Source organism: Aspergillus ochraceoroseus, assembly GCF_002846915.1.
Source record: "Aspergillus ochraceoroseus IBT 24754 chromosome Unknown P175scaffold_3, whole genome shotgun sequence".
NCBI classification, from domain to species: domain Eukaryota; kingdom Fungi; phylum Ascomycota; class Eurotiomycetes; order Eurotiales; family Aspergillaceae; genus Aspergillus; species Aspergillus ochraceoroseus.
This window is the reverse complement of record NW_024468478.1, coordinates 2676599-2699660: the sequence shown is the minus strand read 5'-3', so window position 1 is coordinate 2699660 and position 23062 is coordinate 2676599. Positions and strand designations below refer to the sequence as shown.

Genomic DNA, 23062 nt, shown 5'->3' with positions numbered 1-23062 from the left:
GCATTCATCACACAACACCAGTCTTGACTGATCTCCGAATCAGGAATCGAAGCCGGAATGAATCATTCTCAACGACAACTTAATCATGTCCTTCACACTACCAACCGCAACTTCGCAATCCAACTGTCCCTGTTTGATTCGCCGTTCATGTCTTTGGACAGGAACGGAACCTCCAAACCTCGTTACGGACCCTTCTTTGAAGGACAGTCACCACATGCCGCGTCTTGTGGCTGTGACTGAGTGGAGTTGGATTGCCAGGATCTGTTTCAGATTCTATGTTGAATTTCAAGTTGCTAGAGAAATCCAGGGCCTTCATAGTTCATGTTCTTCAATTCTTACGAGAGCATGACTCCTTGCGCACCGACATGATGTCCTATTCCAATGAGATGTGATATAATGATATACATGAGAATAATAAATGTTGCATGACTTTTGTCACAAGCCTTCTCCAAGTCTATTTAGCTTACGTGCCCGGTGGTAAATTGGAACTATATGGAGACGGAAATCTAAAGTGATGTACCTATGTCTACAGCTTGCTCTGACCAGCGTGGTCATCAATTACCTTCACCACGACTTTACCCCAGGTCTCCCTCCCTCCCAGCGCCTGCAGGGCCCTGGGCACACTCTCCAACCCAACAAAGCTCTCATCCGTAAACGCTATCCCCCTAAACTTCCCCTGCGCAACCAGATCAAAGATCCCCTGCCACACCACGCCCACGGTCTCCTTCTCAAACCTCGCATACTGTCCCCAATGCAACCCGACCAAACTGACATTCTTCAAGAGCACGCGATTCAGCGCAACCTTCTCGATCGTCCCCGCCGCAAACCCAACCACCAACAACCGCGCATTCCACGCCACGCACTTCAAACTCGCCTCAATCATGCCGACAGGATCATAAACAATATCTACCCCGGCCCGCCCGTCCCCCGTACGATGTCGCGCACACAGCGTCTTCACTTCCCCCGGCCACGCCGCATCGCGATAATCAACCACATAGTCCGCCCCGAACTCCCTCGCAATCTGCCTCTTTCTCTCCGTGCCCGCCGTGGCAACCACCGTCGCCCCCATCGCCTTGGCAATCTGCACCGCCGATAACCCCACCCCCCCGGCAGCCGCATGAACCAGCACCCACTCCCCAGACCGCACCGTCGCCCGGTGCACCAGACCCCCGTACGCCGTCGGCGCAGTCACAAACAACCCCGCCGCATCCTCGAAGCTCCACCCCGCCGGAACCCGGAGCAGCGTGTCCTCGCCCGCTAGCACGTGCGTTGCGTACGCGCCCTGCGTCGCCCCAAACACCCGGTCCCCGACCTGGTATTTGGGGTTGGATCCGCCCTGCGGCCGCGAGCTCGGCACGGCCGCGACGGTCCCGGCGAACTCGGCCCCGCCGATCCACGGCAGCGCAGGCTGGTGCTGGTATTTGCCTTGGATCTGGAGGAGGTCGAAGAAGTTGGTGCCGGCGGAGTGGATCTCGATCAGGTATTGGGTTGCTGAGGGGCGGGGGGTGGGTACGTTGTCGCTGACTTTGAGGTCTAGGGGGCCCTGATTTTAAACCCCCGCTCAGCATTCTTCTTCTTCTTCTTCTTCTTCTTCTTCGTATCGTACTTGAATCACCCGGTAGTACTAGTAGAATAGTCTGGGTGATTGGGGATGTTCTTACCTTGACGTATTCTGTCACTTGAATGGCACGCATCGTGTGAGCGTAAAGCAGATGTGTGTGCTGTCTCAGCGAAACGAAAACAAAAAGGAAAATATGATGGAGCAAATTAATATCTTTCAATCTATTCCGCTCCGCTCGAGTGTCTTGGTTGTTGATAAAGAGGAGAAACAGGCTCGCTCAGTTAAGCAAGCAACTCCCGCCAGACAGCTAGCTGCATTAGCATTATGCCGAGGTTGTCGGCTCTGTATGTATAACAACAAATTACTAACTGACTAATTACATACATGTCTAACTACCACTACGTCCTAACTACCGGTAGCGAAGACATCTAGGCTCTCCGGGTACTGTAGTAGTCTTGTGTTCAATCGCTAGCTAGGGATAATTGTAGTAAATTGACCTTTTTCAAGTCAAGTAACTCTGTTCTGAATTTTGGCTATATTTCATGGGAGGAAGGCGATCAGCTTGTACGGAGGAGTATACAGAGGTACTGTAGGCAATATGCAATTCTCTCTTATTTAGTGTTCGATAGACCTGTATCAAGTACGATATTGGACAAACCCGAAATCCTAACCCCAATTCCAAATCCTCACATCACCGGCCTGAAAAAAAAAACAAAAAAAAACACAGTATATTATATGCCCACAAAGTCACTCACTGTACATGCACCAAAGCCTGAAACTCCTTTCTTCGCAACCTGGATATCAAATGGATTGAAACGTAATGAAAAGACCACCTTGCCAGACTCCCATGTGAGGAATTGGCTAACTCTTTGTGCAAAGAGATATCTCGAAATGTAACCAACCTTGAAGTTGTCCTGTTAATGCTGTGCCATCTTGGATAGCCCCGTAAAGTAAAGGGGAACGGTGGAGAATTAAGGCACGAATATAGCAAAAGTCATGAGTAAACACAAAGGCACTGGCGTGCCAAGAAGAAGAAAATATGAAAGCGATAGAAATTCTCAGGCTAATAGCATTAAAAGTCAATGCTATGAGGCCTATGTACGAGAGGCTCGGCCCCTGGATAATGGTACCCTGGTGAGCACAGGATAGAATGCTGTCCATGAGGAAAGAATGGAGATCTGGGCGTCATCACGCCTGCTGAGGCTTGGCTCGCAGAGATCTTAGACGGTAGCGATGTCTTTCTTTCAAGAAACTTGGATCTCTTTTGGCTCGCTTGCGTATGGCCATCGATCTCTGGGCCATATGGAATCGACATATTACGCTTCCATGATTTGGGTCTTTCGTGGAACTCGGACAACTGTGGTGCAGCTGGCGGGTGCATCATGTGCATCGTTGGGTCGATTGGTGGGCTCAGGGGAGCTGCGGTGTAATATGGAATAGATGGGCCGCGAGAACCTGCGGTGAGAGGTAAAGAGTACCACTGTGGTACGGACCACTGGATGGATGGGCCCGACACAGGAGTTTGTATGCACGACTCATAGGAAGCGTCTGGAAACGTAGGCGTCAGGGCCGGGGTGGGATTGAGCAACGCACCGTCCACTAGTGGTGAAGTATGGGACGGATTGTAGGGGTTGGAGGTTGAAATCACCAAAGATCCCGTGGAACTCACGCGGGATTTGCTTGGCTGGCTTAGGGGCGAGGGATGGCTCGAGGTAGAGGCCCAAATATTCGGAATATTCGGTCCATCAAGGGATATCGTGGTCGGCAAACTATGGTGTTCGTAGACCCCGTTCGTCATGTACCATTCCGGCTCGGTAACGGAAAGGTCCGTCGTCGTTGTTTGTGGCTGAGAACGCGTTTGGGTCTCCAGAGAAGGGTTGTTAGAATGTCGCTTTGGGGAGGCTTCCTCACGGCCACTGTCATCTCGGACAGGTTCCTCGTGGGATTTCTTTCTTGTCTGACGAGATGGCTTGGTCACACGCCATTTCTTCAATCTGCTTCGTAACTGGGTTTCACTATACCAGTAAGCCTTGGATCACCAGCTCACAGTTTGGGTGGGGTCTTACCTTGGATTGAAGTCTTCTGAGCGTATTTTCTTGATAACTTGCTTCAGTGGCCATTCTTCGTCCTTATAGAGGGAGGCAATCAATGCCTTTTTTCTCTCCCACACGTCTGATGGAATGGAGTTCTTCATCTTGTTTGAGTGGAGTCTCCCGAGTGAGGGGACAGCAGGCCTGAGAGGCGGGGAGAAGGGTATGATTCTGCGAAGAGGAAGTATACTCGGATCGATCGAAAGGCTCTGGACAGTAAAATACAGTAAATATAAATGTGAGCGGAAAGGGGAAGAGAGAGAAGGTATCCAAGGTGGCAGGTTGCTGTGATACTTTCGGAAGGAGAAAGATTGGACACTCCGTGGTATATGTATTCGGGGTGAGACGAAGTAGCCTCGTCGAACGATGGCCACCTTGATAGAAAGAACTTGGTCTAGTGCCAGTGGTAAAAGGGACCAGGCCCGTGATCCATAAAAGAGAGTGGGGGGACGGAAGCAACCTAGAGATATAGGATACATAATCTCGTGCTCATAAATCCTGTCTCACCAAACAGTTCAGGACCAGGGAGATCAACTTACTCCTAGCACGAAGCTGCCTAAGAAACGACACGAAGGATGCGAGACCCATCATTGGCGACAAGGGTACAGTAGTGTGGTGGAAGGCTCTGGCAGACATTTTAGCTGCTGCTGCTGGTGGCACGCCCGGTGTCTCGGGTCCTGTCATCCAGATGGACCTAAGAGGAGGTAATTAGGTCTGGTTATTCCATAGTGTTGGGCCCAGGTAAGCTTTCCATGTAGATCCCAGATTCAATGATGGGGAAAGTGGTGATGATATTCAAGAAGGAGGTTGGTTGATATTGGGCACTGATGATTATCTGGGAAGAAAGACTGAGGACGTCTCTCTCTCTCTCTCTCTCTCTCTCTCTCTCTCGCGTCTCTCCCTTGTGAAGTCTCTCTTCCAGGTCCTTCCTGACTATTCATCCTCCCGGGAGATGCGTTGGTCTAGTCAGCGGTGTCATTCATTCTTTTCTTTTTCCTTGTTCTTTTTAACGGACCCTCTTTCTTCCTTAGTCTACAGAGGAGATTATTCTCATTGGACTAACAGACATTGCTCCATCAATAGTACGATTCGATGTATAAATTCTGTCTCTCCCCTGTTCATGCCAAACTGAATGAAAAAGAAAATGCCCCTCTTTTTTACCGTCATTCTCATATACTCTCTTTGTATGTACTTTTTAAAAAATTTTTTAAATTAATTAATTTAGGAAATTTCTTTTTCTCTAGAATTTGCTGAGGATTTTTTTCGATCTCCCATTCCCCGTCTCATTGACCTTGGGAGTCTTTTTTTTTTCTTTCCTGTTTTGGATTATCCCTTATATCACTTTCTAATCAATTTCTAATCAATTTCTCACTGTGTGGAAATGGAAGAAAACGCATTTTGCTTCGCTAACAGGAAATCCATCAGAGCCAAAAAAAAAAAATAATGAGTCAGATTGAGCAAGGCGATTCGCGCGTTTACAGTGACGATCGTGTTATACTGACAATCCGTGGCTTCAACCCGGCTAAACCAGGTTGAGAACTTGGTGCAGACGTCGAACTTCCCCTTCCAGACAAAAAGAGGGACGCGGCTCGCAACCAGATTCGTCAAGATGAGATCAATACAACAATGGTTGATACAAATGCGATGCGATGGAGACGCTCAGTAGCGAGCTCGATTCGCCGTACCTTACGTTGACTTGCAGCCGGACCCTCCACTTTCTCACTCTCGACCCCGCTGCTGGTCTGTTCAGCTGGAGAAAATCGATGGATGGATGGTAATCCGCTTCCCCAGCCAATGCTGTAGTCCCGGATTACTTCTGAAAGATGCCATCTACTCCATCCTCGAACATCAAACACATGAACAGCATTCCAAGTAAGTTACAGCTCATGGGGACCTCGGAATTTACTGCCTACTAATCTACACTCTCAAACTCCGAAAGTTAAAGATCATGAATGTTTTTGTTTCTGTGGAATTCTTTTTGATAGACTTGTTGGAGTCTAGGAGTCTACGATTTCTGACAGGTACCTTCCTTCGGATAACTTCCACCGTACGGACTTGACTTGACAATTCTGCTATCCTCTCTTTGATAGTTTACAATATTCTACGGAAATATTGAGGGGGGGAAAAGAAAAAAGAAAACAGTATCAATGCACCTTCCACGGGCGATCTCGTAGTAAGTTATGGAGACTGCGGAACTTTTACTCTTCCCGTTCTGACGTCGGGACAGTTAGAGACCGAAAGCGCCTATGAATCCTTCGGTTCTCCATTTCCATTTCGAACATGTTAACTCCTTCGTTTTTCTTTTTCTTCGGCCCTCGCTCTGTTTCCAATGAAATAGTGGAAAGAGAGATTTGATCATTCAGACACAGGAGATCAGATGTACACCCCACGCAAAACCTGTGAATGAACACAAATTTAACCGCGCCTAAACCGGGGGATCAAAACCCAAGCAAAATAACCTTTAACCGTTGAGAACTCTTTTTGAAGATATCATGGCAACCGACGAGCGATTTACCGCTTCCATTCCACCTTCATTTTGCCAATCATTCTGGACTACGGAGTATTCGGACCAAATGCGATAGAGGCGAGTATCTCTGACACATTTCTCACCAGCCACCCCGTAAGGGCGGCTAAGCTCTGTCAGGGAACAGAGTCAAATAGCGCCGAAGTAAGCCATCTACGTTTCTCACGGAGGCGGAAAGTGTGTGCCATTTGGAGCTCCGTGCAGACTGCTAGACAATGCAGCTTTGAAGCACGTCCCAGGAAACTTGAGAAAGGATTCGACCGCTTGATATCTCCTGACTCCAAGCCCTAGCGTAGGGGATACCAGCTCCGGCTGCCCTTCCGGGTGGAGAGCATACCCAGGCTTGACCATCAGGAATTCAGAATTCAGCAGCCTACATAGTAAATCGATCTTGGGAGGTGGCAATCCAATCTCACTTCCGTCTGGGTGGATCTCCAGCGATCTTCCCGGGGGATTCATCTCCTGCGCCCACTAGCTGCAATGGTATATAGTGCGCAAGAAACGCCAGCGACCAGAGTAATGAGGAGGGGGAGGAATGACTGACCGTCCTGCCATTGTCATCATTTACTTACTCGTAGTCTCTGTCTAGCTTATTGAGGCCCAATGTGACGAACAGCTATATGCAATCCACTAGGGTGATCTAGTACCTGATATTGTTTTTTTTTTTTTTTCTGCAGGAGCGAGATTTTTGTTCCCCGACTGTTTCTGCATGTAAAAATAACTTTTTTTGCCATCAATGTCGATAAGGTTACATTCCCTTGGTTTCTGATGTATCGACTCGTGCATCGTTTTGCTGCAAACCATGGGGATGTTTCAAAAAAAAACTAAATAGAATAGAATAGAATGAAATAATTCCCTTCATACTCTGGATATGAGAGCAGATGACGATGACTGGATAGGACTAAACTACTACCACCACCGGAACCCGACTTCTCGTACAACCCACAAACACACGAAGTACCTAATCTACCTAACCTACATACTCCATACAGCCCAATGATCAATCACATCCATCGCCTTCCTCGTGCCGTGCCCACTGCGAACTACATGCAAGATTGACTGCCACATTCCCTTTCCATGGGCGTTCTTTCTCCTCGTTCCCAAGGTTTGCTCTGACCGGCAATCCGCAAGCATCCAGATTAACTAGTTGGAGTTCCCAACCCATGAATAATTTTTGATCCCTCGACCCGCGAAGCGTATCCAAGCCAAGGGGGGAGGAAAAGGAATTATCTCGCCTGCTTGTTTGCCTGCGTTGGCCATCCATTCTAGTGGATTCATACATTCGGAGAGATTGATTGGCACTCTGCGCGTCTAGATGGGTGATCCTCCCTTTCCGCTATGGTGGCTGGCTGGGAATCAAAGCTGAAGGTTCATCGCCGGAGAGGAAGGGGGGTTGTTGCTGCAGGACACAGAATCCGGAAGGGCAAGATCGAAAGGCACAAGCAGCAAATAGTTGGGGGAAAGTAGGTAATTTGCTGACGGTGACAGACAGTGTCGAGAATCCTTGATCTTCAAGTGATTGACGCGGAACGTTCAGCTAGTCGGTGAATCAACGGGTGGCTGTCGGAGTACCTATGCCCTGCCACCTCTACTACTAGGGACCTAGGGGGCTAATAAGTTGATACCTCTCCCTCTCCCTTTCTCTTACGTATGGAGGAAAGGTGTGTTGAATTTCCCTCAGCGTAGCGCGGCTAATTGCTTTTGCATCCAGGATACCAACCAGGCTCTTGAAATAAGCGTCTTAATGACCTAAGAGGATCTCAGCTTGCAATGAGTGAGTCCATTCTTAACGAGAATGTTGTGTGGCTGTTGGCCAGCGATTGGACCTGAACCATCCCCGATACTAAGCTCGTGAGAATTCTTTCTTCTTGCAAGGGAAGCCTTAACCTGCTTTAGATGGAAGGGTTTCTTTATGGTCATTACTAGAACACTAATGCCATGGCTGTTTTCCCCCTCCAAACAGATCTACAGGGTTAGAGTAACAACAACCAGCATGAAAACGGTAAATATTCCTTTCATCTTCGGGTATGTCTATCATCACCTTGTTGGTACAATATAAGACTAATAGTCACTCAATAGGGCCATGTTGTATGCACACTCTCTTCCTGGATCCCTACCTTAACCCCTGCATGGATTGAACGGTCGAATTTGTTACGCCTACCCCGTAGGCTAGGGTAACTCCAACGTTGGAGCTGACAAGACCAGAACAATCCTAGTTAGAGGCCGATCAGAACTCAGCAGGTTTCCAAGACTTACCTGCCACTAGTTAATCTCTAGGCCAATGCTGTCTCGCGAGTCGCGATGTGCAAGCCACGCGCATACTAATACACGCCTACTAGTAACTAACTAGTACCTACCATCGCCTGGATGAAAGAAGAATAAGAATCAGACGAGAGACGATTCGGCAGGAAGGAAGCTCATAAAACGAATACGGTCCTTGTAAAGCAAAACACGGCCTGCTGCTTAACGCTCGTCTCTTTCCTTGCAGAGATCCTTCTCCACCTTCCCCAACTCCGGATTTCTTATCTGGCTCGAGGCCGCAACTACTCCGAAGCAACTATCGTCGGTGCTCTTCACGGGAAGCCCGAGGTATTCCACAGAGTATGCAGCGCGGAATTTAATCGTTCGTTCCGTACTCGTTAAATTATGATGATGACTTGTATTTTCCTTGTTGGCGAATTCTCCAGATCGTCTCCCTCTCCAGACCGTTAGTTAGTTAATTACTTGGGAATCGTAAGCTGACGAAACTATCGCCCTGACCCGGCATTTGCATCGAATAGAATCAAAGGGACGCAACTGGGGAAAGCTCAAGTTACACAGACGTGCACTCCTGCAACTTTTTTTCCCTCGTCACTGTCTTGATTTTTCCTCTTCGGCGCGAATTCCTCCCTCGTGTCAGCACCTCCAATTTCACATGGAGTCTCCATCCGGCGGTACGAGTCTCAACTTCGATTCTCATGCTCTCAATTGGACCGGGGGGTTCCATCCTGCGATTACAACCCAGTGATATGGGTTGGTTTCTCTTTGTGCTACAGAACAGGGAAAAGCTCCTTCCTTCTAGTTCAACGCACCGCCAGCATTCATTTCATAAAGAAAGTCTACCTATTCACTACCGAGTAAGCTAGTCCGTCTTTCTTTCTTTCTTTCTTTTATTCCTTCTTTCAACGTGCTTCCACAGCTACCTGGAATTCCGAAATTCTACCTATCACATCTCCATGATCCATCCACGTTGTTGTATCAAAGGAGCGACAAAATCCGAACGCATCACATCTCAATCTAGACTCCGACATCATCCCCGAGATGGCGAGACCAACCAGGCCAGATCCTACTAGTTCTATGTATATCTGCGATTTTATGCGCGCTGCTGCGAGCCAAGCCATGGGTTCCTGTTCCTTGTCTTTCTCTCAGCTGGAGATAAAAAAAAAAAAAAAAAAAAAAAAAAAAAAAAAAAAAAAAACATGAATGAATGAAATTAAAGGTTGTACAAGATCGAATTCTAATAGTTGCATATCAAATTAAACACTAGTAGGAGTGTATCTGTATTTACTCTACATCCCCATTTAATCCTAATCTCCTCCTCAATAAGATCGGAATCGGAATCGGAATTGGAATCCGTTTCTTTCGAAGCAGCTAACAGGAGAGAACCTTAGTAGTACAGAGTATATACCTAGTAAGTCAGTATTTATTCCTTCTCCTGCAGTATTATCCATAAACAGTTAACAGTCAAACTCGGGAATCGAGTAGCAATTAGCGGTGTGAAGAGGAATCTTCTTTATCTGGAGTACGGAGTCCTGTATTTCTTACCCTGTATACATACATATACATACATTACTCTACTCCACAGGGGGAAAATACATAAACCCCTAGTCCAAGTAGTACTGCAAACAAGCTAGGGTTATATTTGTCCCTGTGTCTGTATCTGTGTCTGTATCTGTGTCTGTATCTGTGTCTGTGGCCTTTGACACTACTTACTTAGGTAGGTACCTAGGTAGTAGTTATACGACCGGACCGGTCCTGAGTCTCTTAACACTTCATACCTACTGATATTTCTCTCTTGTTCATGCAAGAGAGGGAGGAAGGGAACCGATAATAGTTAGTTAGTTAGCTAGTCCAAAATAGTAATCAAACACGCCCAGGACCTCCATACACATGCCATGCCATGCCATAGTTACACATGCCATGCATTGAATAGTAATAGGAAAGAATAGTCAATCCATTAGAAATAGGAAACACAACAATTGAAGCGGAAAAAATAAAAGGTTAAAATCAAAAATAAAGTTTACAAATACAAGACAACTGTCAGGTCGTATCCTATCCTATCCTATCCAATCCAGAGCAGTGATTAAATGAAGAGAAAAGGAGGAGTATGTCAACGTCGTTTCTTGCGGAGACGATGTTCTTTCCCCTTCTTGGATTTCTTTTTGCTCTTGTCGGCGGGAAGGACGAGTGGTTCGTCCTTCATATTCCATTCCATGAAACGCAGGAGGTAGTCGTCGATATGGCCCATGGCTTGATCCATCTCGGCTCCTTCGTCCGCCGTGGCGGTTGAGGCGGCGTGCCCCGCGGGCGAGTTCACAGACTGAGGACCGGGCGTACCTTCTCCGTCCAGTGTAGGCGCCAGCGGAGTTCCAGCCTGCGGCTGGCTGAACGAGGCCGCAGCACGGTCCTCGAAGTCGCCGTCATCTGCGTGCTCCAGCTCCTTCTGCGCGTTCTTGGCGGCATCGATATCCTCCTTGTCCTCCGCTTGCTCGAAAACGCGCGAGTTTTTAGTAACTCTATTCGCGAGGACGCGGTCCATGGCGGCGCTGGCCTCGTCTTGTCCCTCCAGAGACTCGTCGGTGTCCATCATCGCGCGCACGTCCAGCTTCGTAAAGTAGTCCGTGGTGAACTCTCCCTCTTGAATGACGACGTCGTCAAGCATTCGCTTCTGGTTGGCCTTGCGGAGGATATTGGATTCGATCGTGTACTCTGATACGAACCGGTATATGTGCACATCGCGCGTTTGTCCGATACGGTGGCAGCGGTCCTGGCACTGTTTGTCCATTGCGGGATTCCAGTCGAGATCGTAGAATATCACCGTATCAGCGCCCGTTAAGTTGATACCCAGACCACCTGATCGACTGGAGAGGATGAAGGCGAGGATGCGGTCATCATTGTTGAACCGATCGGTGAGGATTTGTCGCTGCTCAACTTTGGTAGTACCGTCTAGGCGCAAGTATCGGTGCCCATGGATGTTGAGGAACTGCTCCAGAACATCCAGCATCTTGGTCATCTGCGTGAAAATCAACGCACGATGACCTCCCGCTTTCAGATCTCGGAGGAGTTTGTCGAGTCTTTGTAGCTTACCACAGTCATATTGCAAAAGTCGCTTATCCGGGAATGCGATAGACAGGCGCATTTGAGCTTCATGGAAAGGATCATACTTGGGGAACCTCTCCTTCTTCGTGAGATATCGGGTCTCAATCGGCGTGAGGGCGGCTTCTGTAATCCCAGCAGCAACGGCTGCGGGAGTAACACAGGCAAAGCGCTGAACGTAGCCATCCATAGCTTGGGATCGTTCCTCAATAGAGAGAATCATGGAGGCAAGAATAGACGACTGGCTTGACAACCAATCGGCATAGGAGCGTTTTCGCAATGGCCCATTGAGTGTTGGCCGCTGCTTGCTGTCTGCCAGAAGAAATTCGATCAGACTACTTCCGTAAACAGGACGACGGCCGTGACGCTTCGACTCAAAATAGAGAGATCTTTCTAGCTCAGCCATCCTCCGTTTCCGAAAATTATTTTCCATCCCATCCAACGTGGACTGTATGCTGGACCCGTTGAACTTCATCCGCCAGTTGGTCCGATGATACTGGCGTTCGCGTAGAGTATTGAATGGGCCATAGGCCATGATTCTAGTGCTATCATCTGCTAGCCTGCGGGAGATATCCTCCCTCGAGATGGGGACTAGGTTGAGGAAGTCCAAGTCAAGCTTTGTGAGAGGGTGTTCCCACAGGAGTCGTCTGCGGACAAGCAGCTCCTTGACTTCAAATTCTGTGGCGACAGAGCGTGGCATTGCGAACGATGTCGAGATAGGTCGCGTCTCGAAGAGATCTGGATGGTTGCACACTTTTCGCAGCTGCATCAAACAGTTGATGATCGACAAGTAGTTTCCCGAGGCGAGTGTTTCCTTGGTCTGGGCCCTTGACATAAACCCATCGTACAGATATCTTTGCCGTTTGGAGAGTCTGCAGTAGACAACGTGTTCGTATTTCGCTGGCATTTGCTTCTCAACGTCCGCTTTAAGACGACGCAAGATATATGGTCGCAAAACCGTGTGGAGCTTTGTCACAACTTGCTTCGCTTCGTCATCCATTGTCTCTCTGCCATGCTCAAGGATCTGCTCAACAGGGCGTCGGAACCACTCAGAAAAGTTCCTCAAATCCGCAAATCCCTCAATACCACCGTCGTCCCCGTCAGAGGGCATCAAGAAGAAGAGCAAAGACCAAAGCTCCGTTAAATTGTTCTGGAGCGGTGTACCCGTAAGCAGAAGTCGAGCCCGGGTTCTAAATGTAAGCAGAGCCTGCCACCTCTGAGATCGGAAGTTCTTAATGTTGTGAGCTTCATCGAGGATCATATAATGCCAGCTCCTCCGCTTGAGGACCTGTTGATCCTGCAATACCAGCTGATACGACGTAATCAGCACATTCCAACTGTTGTCGTCCATCCAGCCTTTGCGCTTCTGTCGTCGTTCTTCCTGGTTTCCATAATATGTCATGATCTTAAAACCCGGGCACCATTTCTTGAATTCCATTTCCCAGTTAAGAATCACGCTCGTTGGGACCACAACCAGATGCGGTCCCCAAACTTCGTGTTCTACAGCTAGATGAGCAAGCAGGGCGATTGTTTGAATTGTTTTACCTAGACCCATCTCATCTGCCAGAATTCCGTTGATGTGGTTTGTATAAAGACCAGCGAGCCAATCAAGACCGAAATGCTGATACTCTCGCAACGTTCCTCGAAGTAGATGTGGAATCGGCGTTTTAAGCCCAGGAGCCGGAGATTCGCTAGACTGAACGAGCTTTTCTGCTGGAGCTTCGTAAGACGAAACAGATTCGGGCTCCGAGGGCTTTGTAGCGAGAGTTCCTGGGGATGCCTCACTCGAAGCGACGCCGTTTGGATATAATTCATGCTGGTCATGTTCCTGGTGATTAGGAAAGTTCGCTTCAGTAGAGTTTTGACGCGAAGAGGCAGCTAGTTCATCAAAGTGACTCGAGCTATTGGCCGGTGGAACATCCGTCATTTCAACTTCGTTGTTCACTGGCATTGCAACCTCTCCTTCAGCATCCCTGGTATCGGGTGGTTCGAGATGATTATCAAGAACCGATGCAGCGGCACCTGCAGAAGTCTCCGGTTCTTTCATTGCTGGCCCATTCGGAATAAGAGAAACTTCGTCTTGGTCTTCAGACTCATCCTCGTCCCCATCGTCGTCAGATGGGGCTGGTGTCCCCTCGTCTTCCCCCATTAACAGATCGCTATCAACTTCATCATCTGCACTAGCCCGATGGAAATCTCTTGCGACTAAATTTTTTGAAGAGAAAAATCCTAATAAACCAGGCCCATCATCATCATCCTCTTCCTCTTCCTCTTCAGATTCAGCTCCGCTAGACTCGTCTTCATCACTATCACCCATATCATCGTCCATATCGGTAGATTCATCACTATCGTCCATGAGCATTGGGTCGACTTCTTCGAGTTCGACCTGGCCTAAGGAGATGTCTTCTGGTGGTAATTCACGAGGGTCAGGGGCTCCCAATTCATCACTATTATCGGTTTCAGCGTCCGAATCAGACGTGTGGTCTGTGTCCTGGTGGGCTTCTGGTATATTTGCGTATTTTAATCGTAGTTCTTCTGCCGTTAGGCCCTCGTCATCGTCAACACCATCTTCATCTTCGCTTTCGGAATCTGTAGATGACATATTGCTTTCATCATCCTGGTCCGATTCGTCATCACTGTCGGCTTCGCTGTCATCGGTGGTCTCTGGAGCATCGCTGCCTAGTTCACCTAATATTTCCATTCGGCGTTTCTCGAAAAGCATAGTGGACTGCTTAATAGCGCGGTCCAAAGCTTGCTGGTCTTTGGCCTTCCGCTCCTCCTCCCAGCGCGCGAGGCGCATTTGGTCAATTTCAGCTCGAGCTAAGTCGAACATCTTCTTGAGATCCTTGGCCAGCTGCTTGCGCTTCCCACGCATCTCCTCTTGCTGTTCCCTCAGAATATCCTCGGGGTCCTTATTACGCTTCCTCCATGCATCTGCACACCATTGTGCGAAAAGTCTTGCTGTGTTTCGATGACGTCTGTGTTCCTGATCCAAGAGTTTCTTGAAGTAAAGCGCATGTGCAACGAGATGGTCTTGATGTGAGTATTGCTGGGAAGGTTCTTCCTGCTGTTCGGGAAGAAACGCAGAGCACACTTCTGAGCTAAGGAGGCCGCCGGGTTCCGTCGCATCGGTTACTCGCTGCCTCTTTTGGGCTTCTTGGAGTGCTTCCGCAGGTGTGAACACCCCTTCAGTGAGGGAACTTGCGTCATCACTCTCGATCCATTCCTTAAAAGAACTATACTTCCGAGGAGCGAGGACGTGAGCAGGGTGCTGGATAGTAATCATCGGCTTTTTGACCTTGATCCGAAGGCGCGGGATGCGCTGCCCATCCTTATCGTGCTCATCATGTTCCACGCCCCCTGGTTCTTCGCCGGCTTCATTGTCTGCTTGAATCACCGTTGAGTTAGCGTTCATGGAGGATCGAATCGGTCGAGTCGTGCTTAGGTTCGAGAGACTGAGCATTCCGTTAGAAAATTGATTGGGCGGAGTTAAAGCGCTGGATCTTTCAAACCTTGTTCTTGTAAATGTACGCTTGGGCGCAGGTGAATGCGAGAACCGTTGCCTTCTGCTAGCCGGAGTCCTAGTACTATTGTTTACTGGAGAGCCGTTTACTGCAGCGCCACCACCCAGAGGTTTCCCGTTTGTCTCGGGATGGGATGGGGACATCGACAATGGGGACGATGCGACCCCATTTCCTCGACCAGAAAGACCTTTACCTACATAGTGCTTCTGGGCTGTTCGCGTGTGTCTCTTCTCTGATGGCGGCTGAAGCTCAAGGGGGACGGCGTTGACTCGGGAAGATCGACGTTTGCCATCCTGGAGGAACGAGGTCGGACCATCGACCCCTGCCTTTTTCCAGGGAGGGGATATCGGCCGGGGGGTCGAGCGACGAGAAGGGGTGGAACCGGAGAATTTTCGCCTCTTGGATGGAGGACCATCATCGTGCTCGACCGCAGCCTCTTCTTTGAGCTCGGAAGGGATCGAATCACGGGTCGTAGGATCAACGGCAAGATCGTTCGAAGGAATTTCAGACAAAACGGTCTCGAATTCCGGGGTCACTCGTTCATTTTGGTGCGGTATACCATTTGGAGTGCCGTTTTGCATGTCTTGTAACCAGGGATACGGGGGCCCTCTTGACAGCTGACCCCAGCTTTCCCAATGAGGACCGGGTTGGAAGGGGCAAAATTAGCATCAACAGGTAGCGGGAACTGATTCAAGACGCCACGAGAAATTTGGCATAGTTATCGGCAATGTAGCGTGGGTGGCGAGGAAAAAGGTGCTGAGGATAGATGGATAGCGTGAGGAGGTGGTTTTTTTTCATTTTGTGACGAGGAGCGATTCCGGGGGGGGGACGTGTATGTAAGCTTGGGAGCGCGCCGCAGCTGGCTTCTGCCTTAGGCATGCAGGCATCAACCGTTGCCCGTTTCGCAACCCTCCAGTTAATCCGAATCCCGTCATTGTCACTTCCACTTCATCCCAGGGTCGTTTGAGCCTTTTTCCTCCACCCTTCGATACGCCATCCTCACAAATTTGCAGCAGCAGAACAGTCAGTTCTCCCTTTTCTAATCCCGGCTATCATTTCTACTAGTTTTTTTTTTTTTCTTTTAGCTAATCGTGTTGCATAGATGCTGCCCCAACGTATCCTGGCCCGGCGCCTCCCGCAGGTTGCCCTTCGCTCGACCATCCCCCGCGCCTCATTCTCACAAGTTCGTGCCCTCCAGGCCGCTGAACTCGACGATCCTCTCCAGGTATGATGTGAATTAGGACCCTTTGGGCGAGTTTCCAGGTCAATTGACGCCATTGGATTCTATAGAATGGCAACTATCAGAACCCTCCCCGAGTAAAGCGTGCTACCAGAGACCCTTACGGCGATTGGTGGGACAAGCAGGAAAGGCGGAATTTCGGCGAACCTGTTCACGAGGATAATGAAATTCTTGGTGTTTTCAGTCCCGAACAGTACAACCATGTGACGCCGCGCAAGGGTCTGTTCCAGCTCGGTGCTTTCGTCGTCACCTTCCTGGGACTCTGCGGCGTTGTGAGCCTGTACTATCCTGACAAGGCAAGCACTCCTAAGACATACACAGATGGTCTGGAGAAGGAGCTTGGTGGTGCCAATGCTGTCACAGTACGTTACCGATCCCTACCTACTGGAAGAGTACCTTGGTTGTAAAATTTCCTAACTATGAATCTAGGCTCGTAAGGACGGAGACTCCTGGTGATCAAATTTTGTTCTCATATGTAAATAAATACAATGCGATTTGTTTTCGGCGTCAATCGAGTATCTGGTTACCGATAAGGAAGAAAGTTCCGTTCGTCTACCTATTTGCAGTTGCTAGGGATCTCTTGCCTTGGGGGGTTTCTTACAGGAATACTTTCTGCCGGTGATGTAGGATTGAGGTTCGGTTATTGCAGCTTCCATGATACGAACTGTTCTAATTCGGAATTCCCCCAACAGTTAAAATAGGGCCAAATGATCCAGAAGGCGAGACACTTCACGATAGATAGCTGTATAATCAAGCCTTTTTTTTTTTTTTTGCTTCAGTTTATCTTGCTTGTGGGAAGACATGGAGGGAATACCAAGTTAAAGAGATATAGCATGCAGATAATCCCGTAGCATAGTGAAGAGCTATTCATATGTTTTCCAAGGTTGATAAATTTAATCAAGGCCCATCATCTTGTAATTTCTTCAGTAATTTCTCCCGAGGCAGTGGTTAGGATATGGGTTGATTTAATATCTTCGTCTACGTCAGTCTATTATTGGAGAATGGATCGCTTTTTTGTTTCAGGTGTTGCAACACAATGAATGATCTCCCGCCATAACAACACACCCCTTTCTTCTTCACCTCGACCCGCCACCAGTTCTCTGGGCTATTCTTCCCATATAAATATTACCTCTTGCTTTCCTCAAGCTCAGCGAGAACTCAAGATTCTCCCACGGCATTCCATCCAGCTTGCGCTGGCTGGTGATTTGATCGCAACTCCTCCCATGGTCCCGCACTCCGCCCCTCGCTTGCATATCGAAGAATCCAGATAGCGAACAAATCCTCATGTCGACGGCATCTACTCAGTCCCGAGGCGTAAACCGACGGATCAATAGTCTGCAGAATGAAACCCACCACTCGCGCAACCTCTCCCTCTCCCGCCGACGCCCAGTGACTTCCTCAGTTGCCTATTCTTATGCTCTCCGTGTAGCGTACCTTACCCATCTTCTTCAACCACGCTCGCGCCGCGTCCAGAATGCACCAGCTCCCCCCCAGCGGCCCAAGCGGGCTTCGACCTCGTTCCAAGATTTAATGAGCGATTTCTCTCTCCTGCGAGACTCCAAAAGCTCCAGGTTTCCCCATGGCTTCATTTCGGAGCTTGAGAAAAGGTTGACCGGCATCTTGATGGGGAAAGAGACAAGAAAGGAATACCAGGATCATCTAGTTGTCAGGACCTTTGCTGCATTTCTAAATGCTCTCAAAGATCAATCGTTCAAAAAGAGAATGGAGAAGGATCGGAGGGCAGAAGACCTCGTTCTAATCTTCTACTCGAACGCAACAAAGGAGCTCAGTAAGGGTAAAGATGTGGATGATGACAGCTGGAAATTTATGGTGGACAGGCATGTCGCACTGTTTGTTCGCTTGTTTGCGCTGATTCTCAAAAGCAATGACTGGGCGAAGGAACGCCCGGAGCTGGCAAATCGATTGGCGGTGTTGGAGAGCAAGCTCCTTTCCCATGACCAGGACCTTGTGCAAACTGCTAGCCCATCTACAATAGAGGTCGTAGCCCCTTTGAGCTATGACGTGAAGGATATGCCCCACGTGCAGCATATTGCGAAGATCTTTAACGTGAACCTCGCCCAAGCGCAGTCCGATATTGAAAAACATCGAGGAATTTGGACTGCGCAGGCTGCTCTCAGGGACCTAAAGACATATCAGACTCACTTGAGTCTCAAGACCGGCAACTCACTCTCTCGAGATGATTTTGAAGATGAGGAGTCCTATGAAGCTTGGAAGAAGAGTGAGGGGCCGGACCTATCCCAGATGATGCTTGCCATTGTCCAATCGAATCCTGAACTAGCAAAAAGCACCCCCGGCGGTGCCCTCCCTCAATTCAATGCAAGTGGAGGTGACTACCTTCACGGGGAGTTTGGAGAATTGTCAAGAACAAACTCTGGTCGGCCGATATCGTACGTGATCGACCAGCCCGTGGATCTTAGCTCGCTATCACTAGCCGATGATAACTCTGAAGAATCGGACACCTACACATTCATACCGCCGGATCCGAGAACGGTATATTGTACCATTTTGGCACAGGCTTTAAGTCACGACTTGAAAGACCGTGACCTTGAGGCCACACAAGCTACATCTGAAGTACCCTCTATGAAGCTGCTCTCTAAGCAGTCAACAGAAATGTTGAACGAGGCTTCCATTCGCTGGCGTATCCCTCCATTCTCTAGAGCTGTCTTGTTTTTGGACGTTGTACGTTCCAAATTCGTTGACAATGAGATTGACCTCAGCACCCTTGACTCAGCATTCTCATTTGTTAAGGAAATGCCTTCATCGGATGGCAAGAAACGTAGCAGTATCATTTCTTCCTCGGTACTCTTCGATCGAACCAAGTGGACGGTTCATGATACTGCCCTAATGCGTCAAATACTTTCGTCCCTTCATGAGGCTATCTTGAGAGAATTGTACGATGTGATGATGGATTGCTATGAAACCAAGCCTCGCCCCATCGGTCCAGTCATGTACGTTCTAGAAAATCACATCCAGCTCGATCCAGATTACACAGAGGATGCGAAAGATATCAACCGCTTCCAGTCATATGTTCAGGACGGCCTTGCCCAGAAAGCAACTGAGAAATATCAAAGCATCTTGGGACAGGAGGTACCTGTGGACCCGGAGGAGTGGGAATTGGAGCACGTTATTCAGCTTTGTGATGCCATTACGAAGCATGCGCAGAGAATTAAGAAACGGTACCGAAACAATCCAGAGATTATGGGGTATGTATGGGTTCTACAACTGCTTCAACAAGATGTCTTTTTTTTTTTATTTTTTTGCTGATCCGCCGATCTAGTGTCAACCCCCACAGCATTTTGCTGTCAAATACATTGCCAATATTTGCGGAGGATATACACGAAATAATAGTTAGGATTCTCGAGCAGGAGAAGGCGAGAGGTGAAGAGATTGATATCCTTGATGCCTTTCACCTTTACAAGCAGCTGTCTGCTATCAGACTTCTATTTATGGAGTCTCTTCCCGAGTATGTTCCTTGCTCTTCTTGTACGTCTTATGTGCTAACTAATAATAAACCAGCGCCCCCTTTCCATTCCGCGTGGAAGACTTGTTGGAAAGTTTCGTTTGGAGATGGATCAACCTCACTGACCAGAAAATTATGGAATGGGTTGAGCAAGCACTCAGACAAGATGCGTTCACAGTCAAAGACGATGATTCCATGGAATTGGTGGCCGAAGATGCTAGACACAGTGTGTCTGTGATAGATATATTCCGGTCGTTCAATCAAGTCATAGAGCAGATGATAGAACTAAAGTGGACTGATGAGTTTCAGTACGCAAAGTTCATGACAGCACTATCCAAGTCTATTGGAAGGGGTCTTGCGAGATACTGTGAAGCAGTGGAGCAGATGTTTGCGAAGGAAATGGACCGACTCTCTCCTGACCAAGAGGCAGCCCTCAATCAGACCACGCAGGAGAAACTAATGCAAATCGCGAAGGAGGCATGGGCAAGCAAGGAGAAGATTGAGCCATTCCAGTTCTTTCCCCAGGTAAGTTAGGCCTTTTCAAGTCAAGTTTTCTGTGCGCGTAGTAGCTAAGAATAGTCCACAGTCATTGGTCAAACTCAACAACGTTGAATACGCCCTCTCCCAGCTCGATCGACTGGAGCGCGAGATAAACGTTGATGGCTGCGCTGATGTGATTGCTCGACATAGCCCTCCACAGCTCCAGAAGATACGCAAGTCCACAACCTGCGTGTTCACAATTAAAGTTGTGGAAGCGGAAGATCTCAAGGCTTGCGATATGAACGGAAGCAGTGATCCGTATGTTGTCCTGGCGGATGAATATCAGAAGCGAATTTCAAAGACTCGCATTATTTACAGTAACCTGAATCCACGGTGGGATGATACCGTCGACATCACCACCCAGGGACCTCTGAACATCATCGCCACGATTTGGGACTGGGATGCAGTGGGCGATCATGATTATGTCGGACGAACGTCAATCAAACTTGACCCCGTGCATTTTGGCGATTTCTTGCCAAGGGAGTATTGGCTGGACTTGGATACGCAAGGCAGATTATTGCTTCGAGTAAGTATGGAAGGGGAGCGTGATGACATTCAATTTTACTTTGGCAAAGCATTTAGAACATTGAAGCGGACTGAGCGAGACATGACCCGCAAAATCACTGAAAAGGTACGTTTGACTCACGCTTATTCTTGGTCTCATTACTGACCAGGGTCTCTCTCTCTAGCTGTCTGCGTATATCAGTCATTGCTTGTCTCGTCGGACCTTGAAATCATTGCTATCCCGCGGTCTGAGTATCTCCAGCGTCTCTAATTTCCTGAATCGGAATCGTACACAGTCAACTGGAGTGACTCCATCGAATGCGGACGTGGAAAATGCACTGACGCCCCTCTTTGATTATTTCAATGACAACTTTGCGATCATGAACAAGACACTCACACCCGAAGCTATGAAGATGGTCATGGCACGTCTATGGAAGGAAGTACTTGCGACCATTGAAAGCTTGCTTGTCCCCCCGCTATCGGATAAACCTTCGCACCAGAAGCCTCTCACTATGCAGGAGGTTGAGATCGTGTCACGCTGGCTCGTGCTTCTTTTGAATTTCTTCCACGCCCCGGACGAGGAAACCGGCGAAGCTAATGGTGTCCCTATTGATATCCTAAAATCTCCCAAGTATCATGAGATCCAAAGTCTGAATTTCTTCTATTTCGAGCCCACTGAGAATCTCATCCGCACTTCGGAGCGCATGGCCTCCGCGACAATTTCCCGGCAACAAGCCAGCCGCAATCGCGCATCTGCACCACCACACATGGGCCCTGGCGGGACCGGCAGTGTTCTTGGCATCCCAGGCGGACGCCGAGCCAAGAGCATCATGCATTCTCGCAACCTAGGTACAATGAAGAAGGCAAAACAGGAGAAGTGGCGGGAGGCCCAGGCCGACCCCAACGATGATATGATCCTACGGATTCTGCGTATGCGGCCAGAAGCCGCTGGTTATCTGCGCGATCGCAGTCGCCAAAAGGAGCGACTTGCAGCCGCCGCAGCGGCCGATGCCATTGTCAAACAGAGTCTTATGGCGGGCGTTGGGGGACGAATGTCCAGTACATTGGGACGTCGGTGAAACGCAAGTAGTTAACCGGGACTCTATACTAAATTTTTTTTTTTTTTTTCCCTCCCTCTCATCTATATTTCGTTTTTGTTTTTGTTTGTGGTGTTTACATTCAGCATGGCTTTTCTGACATGGACGTTATGTTATGTTATGATTCCAATTGCGCGATTCCTGCGAGTGCGATACTTGAGCCTGGGGGAGCTATAGCTAGCTGGATTACTATTTCGGGGGAAGTTGCCGACCTATCTATCTTATAATGATAATTTCTTTCACTACGCCAAGTTGCCTCTGGTTGTACGAGTAGATAGAGATACTGTACGTAGTATTCGTTAGTTTTTATTGCTGATCTTCCTTGTATATATATCCGTCCAAGGCAGTCAGTCACCACCACATACATGCCTTTCCTTTCCTTTCCTTTCCTTTCCTTCCCTTTCCTTTCAGTAATTATAGAACATCGCCATCGCAATCCATCTATGCAAGAGCAGTGCACTCAATCTCAACAGGAACACCCTTGGGCAGCTGACGCGCAGCAATGCAAGACCGAGCAGGCTTGTGAGTGAAGAAAGTAGCATACTGCTCGTTCATCTCGGCAAAGTTGGCCATGTCATCCAGGAAAACCTAGCCCATTATTCACCAACCCATTAGCCTACTTTCTTTTCTTCCTTTTCCCCAGCTCACCGACAGTTGCAAACCAAACCAAAAATAAAGGGGGGGGGGGGGGGATTTACATTCACGCGAATCACCTTGCTAACGCTCGATCCGGCCGCCTCGAGAATAGCCTTGATGTTATCGCAGCAAGCCTGGGTCTTGGCCTTGATGTCGCCTTCGATTAGGTTTCCGTGCTTGTCCGCGGGGATCTGGCCCGAGAGGAAGATCTGGCCGTTGGCTTTGATGGCCTGGGACTAATTTGGGAGAGAGAGAGAGAGAGAGCGTTATTATTTGGTTTGGTTTGATCTGATCTGGGCTCGAATTGACGGTGGAGGGGGAGAAGGGGGGGGGGGGGGGGGTTCAGTGAGGGCTACGGGTATGAGAGAAGGGAGGAGAGAGGGAGTCATCGTACGTAGGGGCCCACGGCTAAAGGGAGACTTTGTTAGCTTTGAGATCTATTTTAGATTGGATTGACTTACGGGGACAAGCGTTGGGAGTGAAGATGATGGAGGAGTCGGACATTTTGGC

General features: G+C 48.7%; 7 protein-coding genes across 7 annotated transcripts; 2 read left to right on the top strand and 5 right to left on the bottom strand.

The window, feature by feature from the left end:
* Nucleotides 1–92: 92 nt before the first annotated feature.
* P175DRAFT_0516153 (NADPH:quinone oxidoreductase family protein) lies at nucleotides 93–1854 on the bottom strand (the record flags this gene model as incomplete). Its single annotated transcript, XM_040898894.1, has 5 exons — nucleotides 1662–1854; nucleotides 544–1543; nucleotides 468–488; nucleotides 191–273; nucleotides 93–170 (listed from the first exon to the last, which is right to left on the bottom strand). Exons 1-5 carry the CDS (start codon nucleotides 1692–1694, stop codon nucleotides 93–95), a joined length of 1215 nt encoding a protein of 404 aa, XP_040753603.1. The 5' UTR covers nucleotides 1695–1854.
* Nucleotides 1855–2633: 779 nt separating this feature from the next.
* P175DRAFT_0492794 (Clr5 domain-containing protein) lies at nucleotides 2634–3755 on the bottom strand (the record flags this gene model as incomplete). Its single annotated transcript, XM_040895916.1, has 2 exons — nucleotides 2634–3576; nucleotides 3628–3755. The coding sequence occupies 2 exons, from the start codon at nucleotides 3753–3755 to the stop codon at nucleotides 2634–2636; spliced, it is 1071 nt and encodes a 356-aa protein (XP_040753602.1).
* A 2357-nt stretch (nucleotides 3756–6112) lies between these two features.
* On the bottom strand, nucleotides 6113–6634 carry P175DRAFT_0531759 (uncharacterized protein; the record flags this gene model as incomplete). Its single annotated transcript, XM_040899899.1, has 2 exons — nucleotides 6113–6281; nucleotides 6342–6634. The coding sequence occupies 2 exons, from the start codon at nucleotides 6632–6634 to the stop codon at nucleotides 6113–6115; spliced, it is 462 nt and encodes a 153-aa protein (XP_040753601.1).
* Nucleotides 6635–10075: 3441 nt separating this feature from the next.
* Nucleotides 10076–15842, bottom strand: swr1 (putative SNF2 family helicase/ATPase (Swr1)). Its single transcript, XM_040897082.1, has 2 exons — nucleotides 15043–15842; nucleotides 10076–14985 (listed from the first exon to the last, which is right to left on the bottom strand). Exons 1-2 carry the CDS (start codon nucleotides 15633–15635, stop codon nucleotides 10545–10547), a joined length of 5034 nt encoding a protein of 1677 aa, XP_040753600.1. The 5' UTR covers nucleotides 15636–15842; the 3' UTR covers nucleotides 10076–10544.
* Nucleotides 15843–16060: 218 nt separating this feature from the next.
* P175DRAFT_0501057 (uncharacterized protein) lies at nucleotides 16061–17066 on the top strand. Its single transcript, XM_040897081.1, has 4 exons — nucleotides 16061–16077; nucleotides 16157–16279; nucleotides 16345–16656; nucleotides 16724–17066. Exons 2-4 carry the CDS (start codon nucleotides 16157–16159, stop codon nucleotides 16748–16750), a joined length of 462 nt encoding a protein of 153 aa, XP_040753599.1. The 5' UTR covers nucleotides 16061–16077; the 3' UTR covers nucleotides 16751–17066.
* A 295-nt stretch (nucleotides 17067–17361) lies between these two features.
* P175DRAFT_0516149 (C2 domain protein) lies at nucleotides 17362–22165 on the top strand. The gene is made up of 5 exons (XM_040898893.1): nucleotides 17362–19518; nucleotides 19593–19778; nucleotides 19832–20300; nucleotides 20362–20946; nucleotides 21005–22165. The coding sequence occupies exons 1-5, from the start codon at nucleotides 17579–17581 to the stop codon at nucleotides 21896–21898; spliced, it is 4074 nt and encodes a 1357-aa protein (XP_040753598.1). The 5' UTR covers nucleotides 17362–17578; the 3' UTR covers nucleotides 21899–22165.
* Nucleotides 22166–22357: 192 nt separating this feature from the next.
* P175DRAFT_0436019 (RidA family protein) lies at nucleotides 22358–23056 on the bottom strand (the record flags this gene model as incomplete). Its single annotated transcript, XM_040893772.1, has 4 exons — nucleotides 22358–22504; nucleotides 22615–22788; nucleotides 22947–22960; nucleotides 23014–23056. 4 exons carry the CDS (start codon nucleotides 23054–23056, stop codon nucleotides 22358–22360), a joined length of 378 nt encoding a protein of 125 aa, XP_040753597.1.
* Nucleotides 23057–23062: the final 6 nt, after the last annotated feature.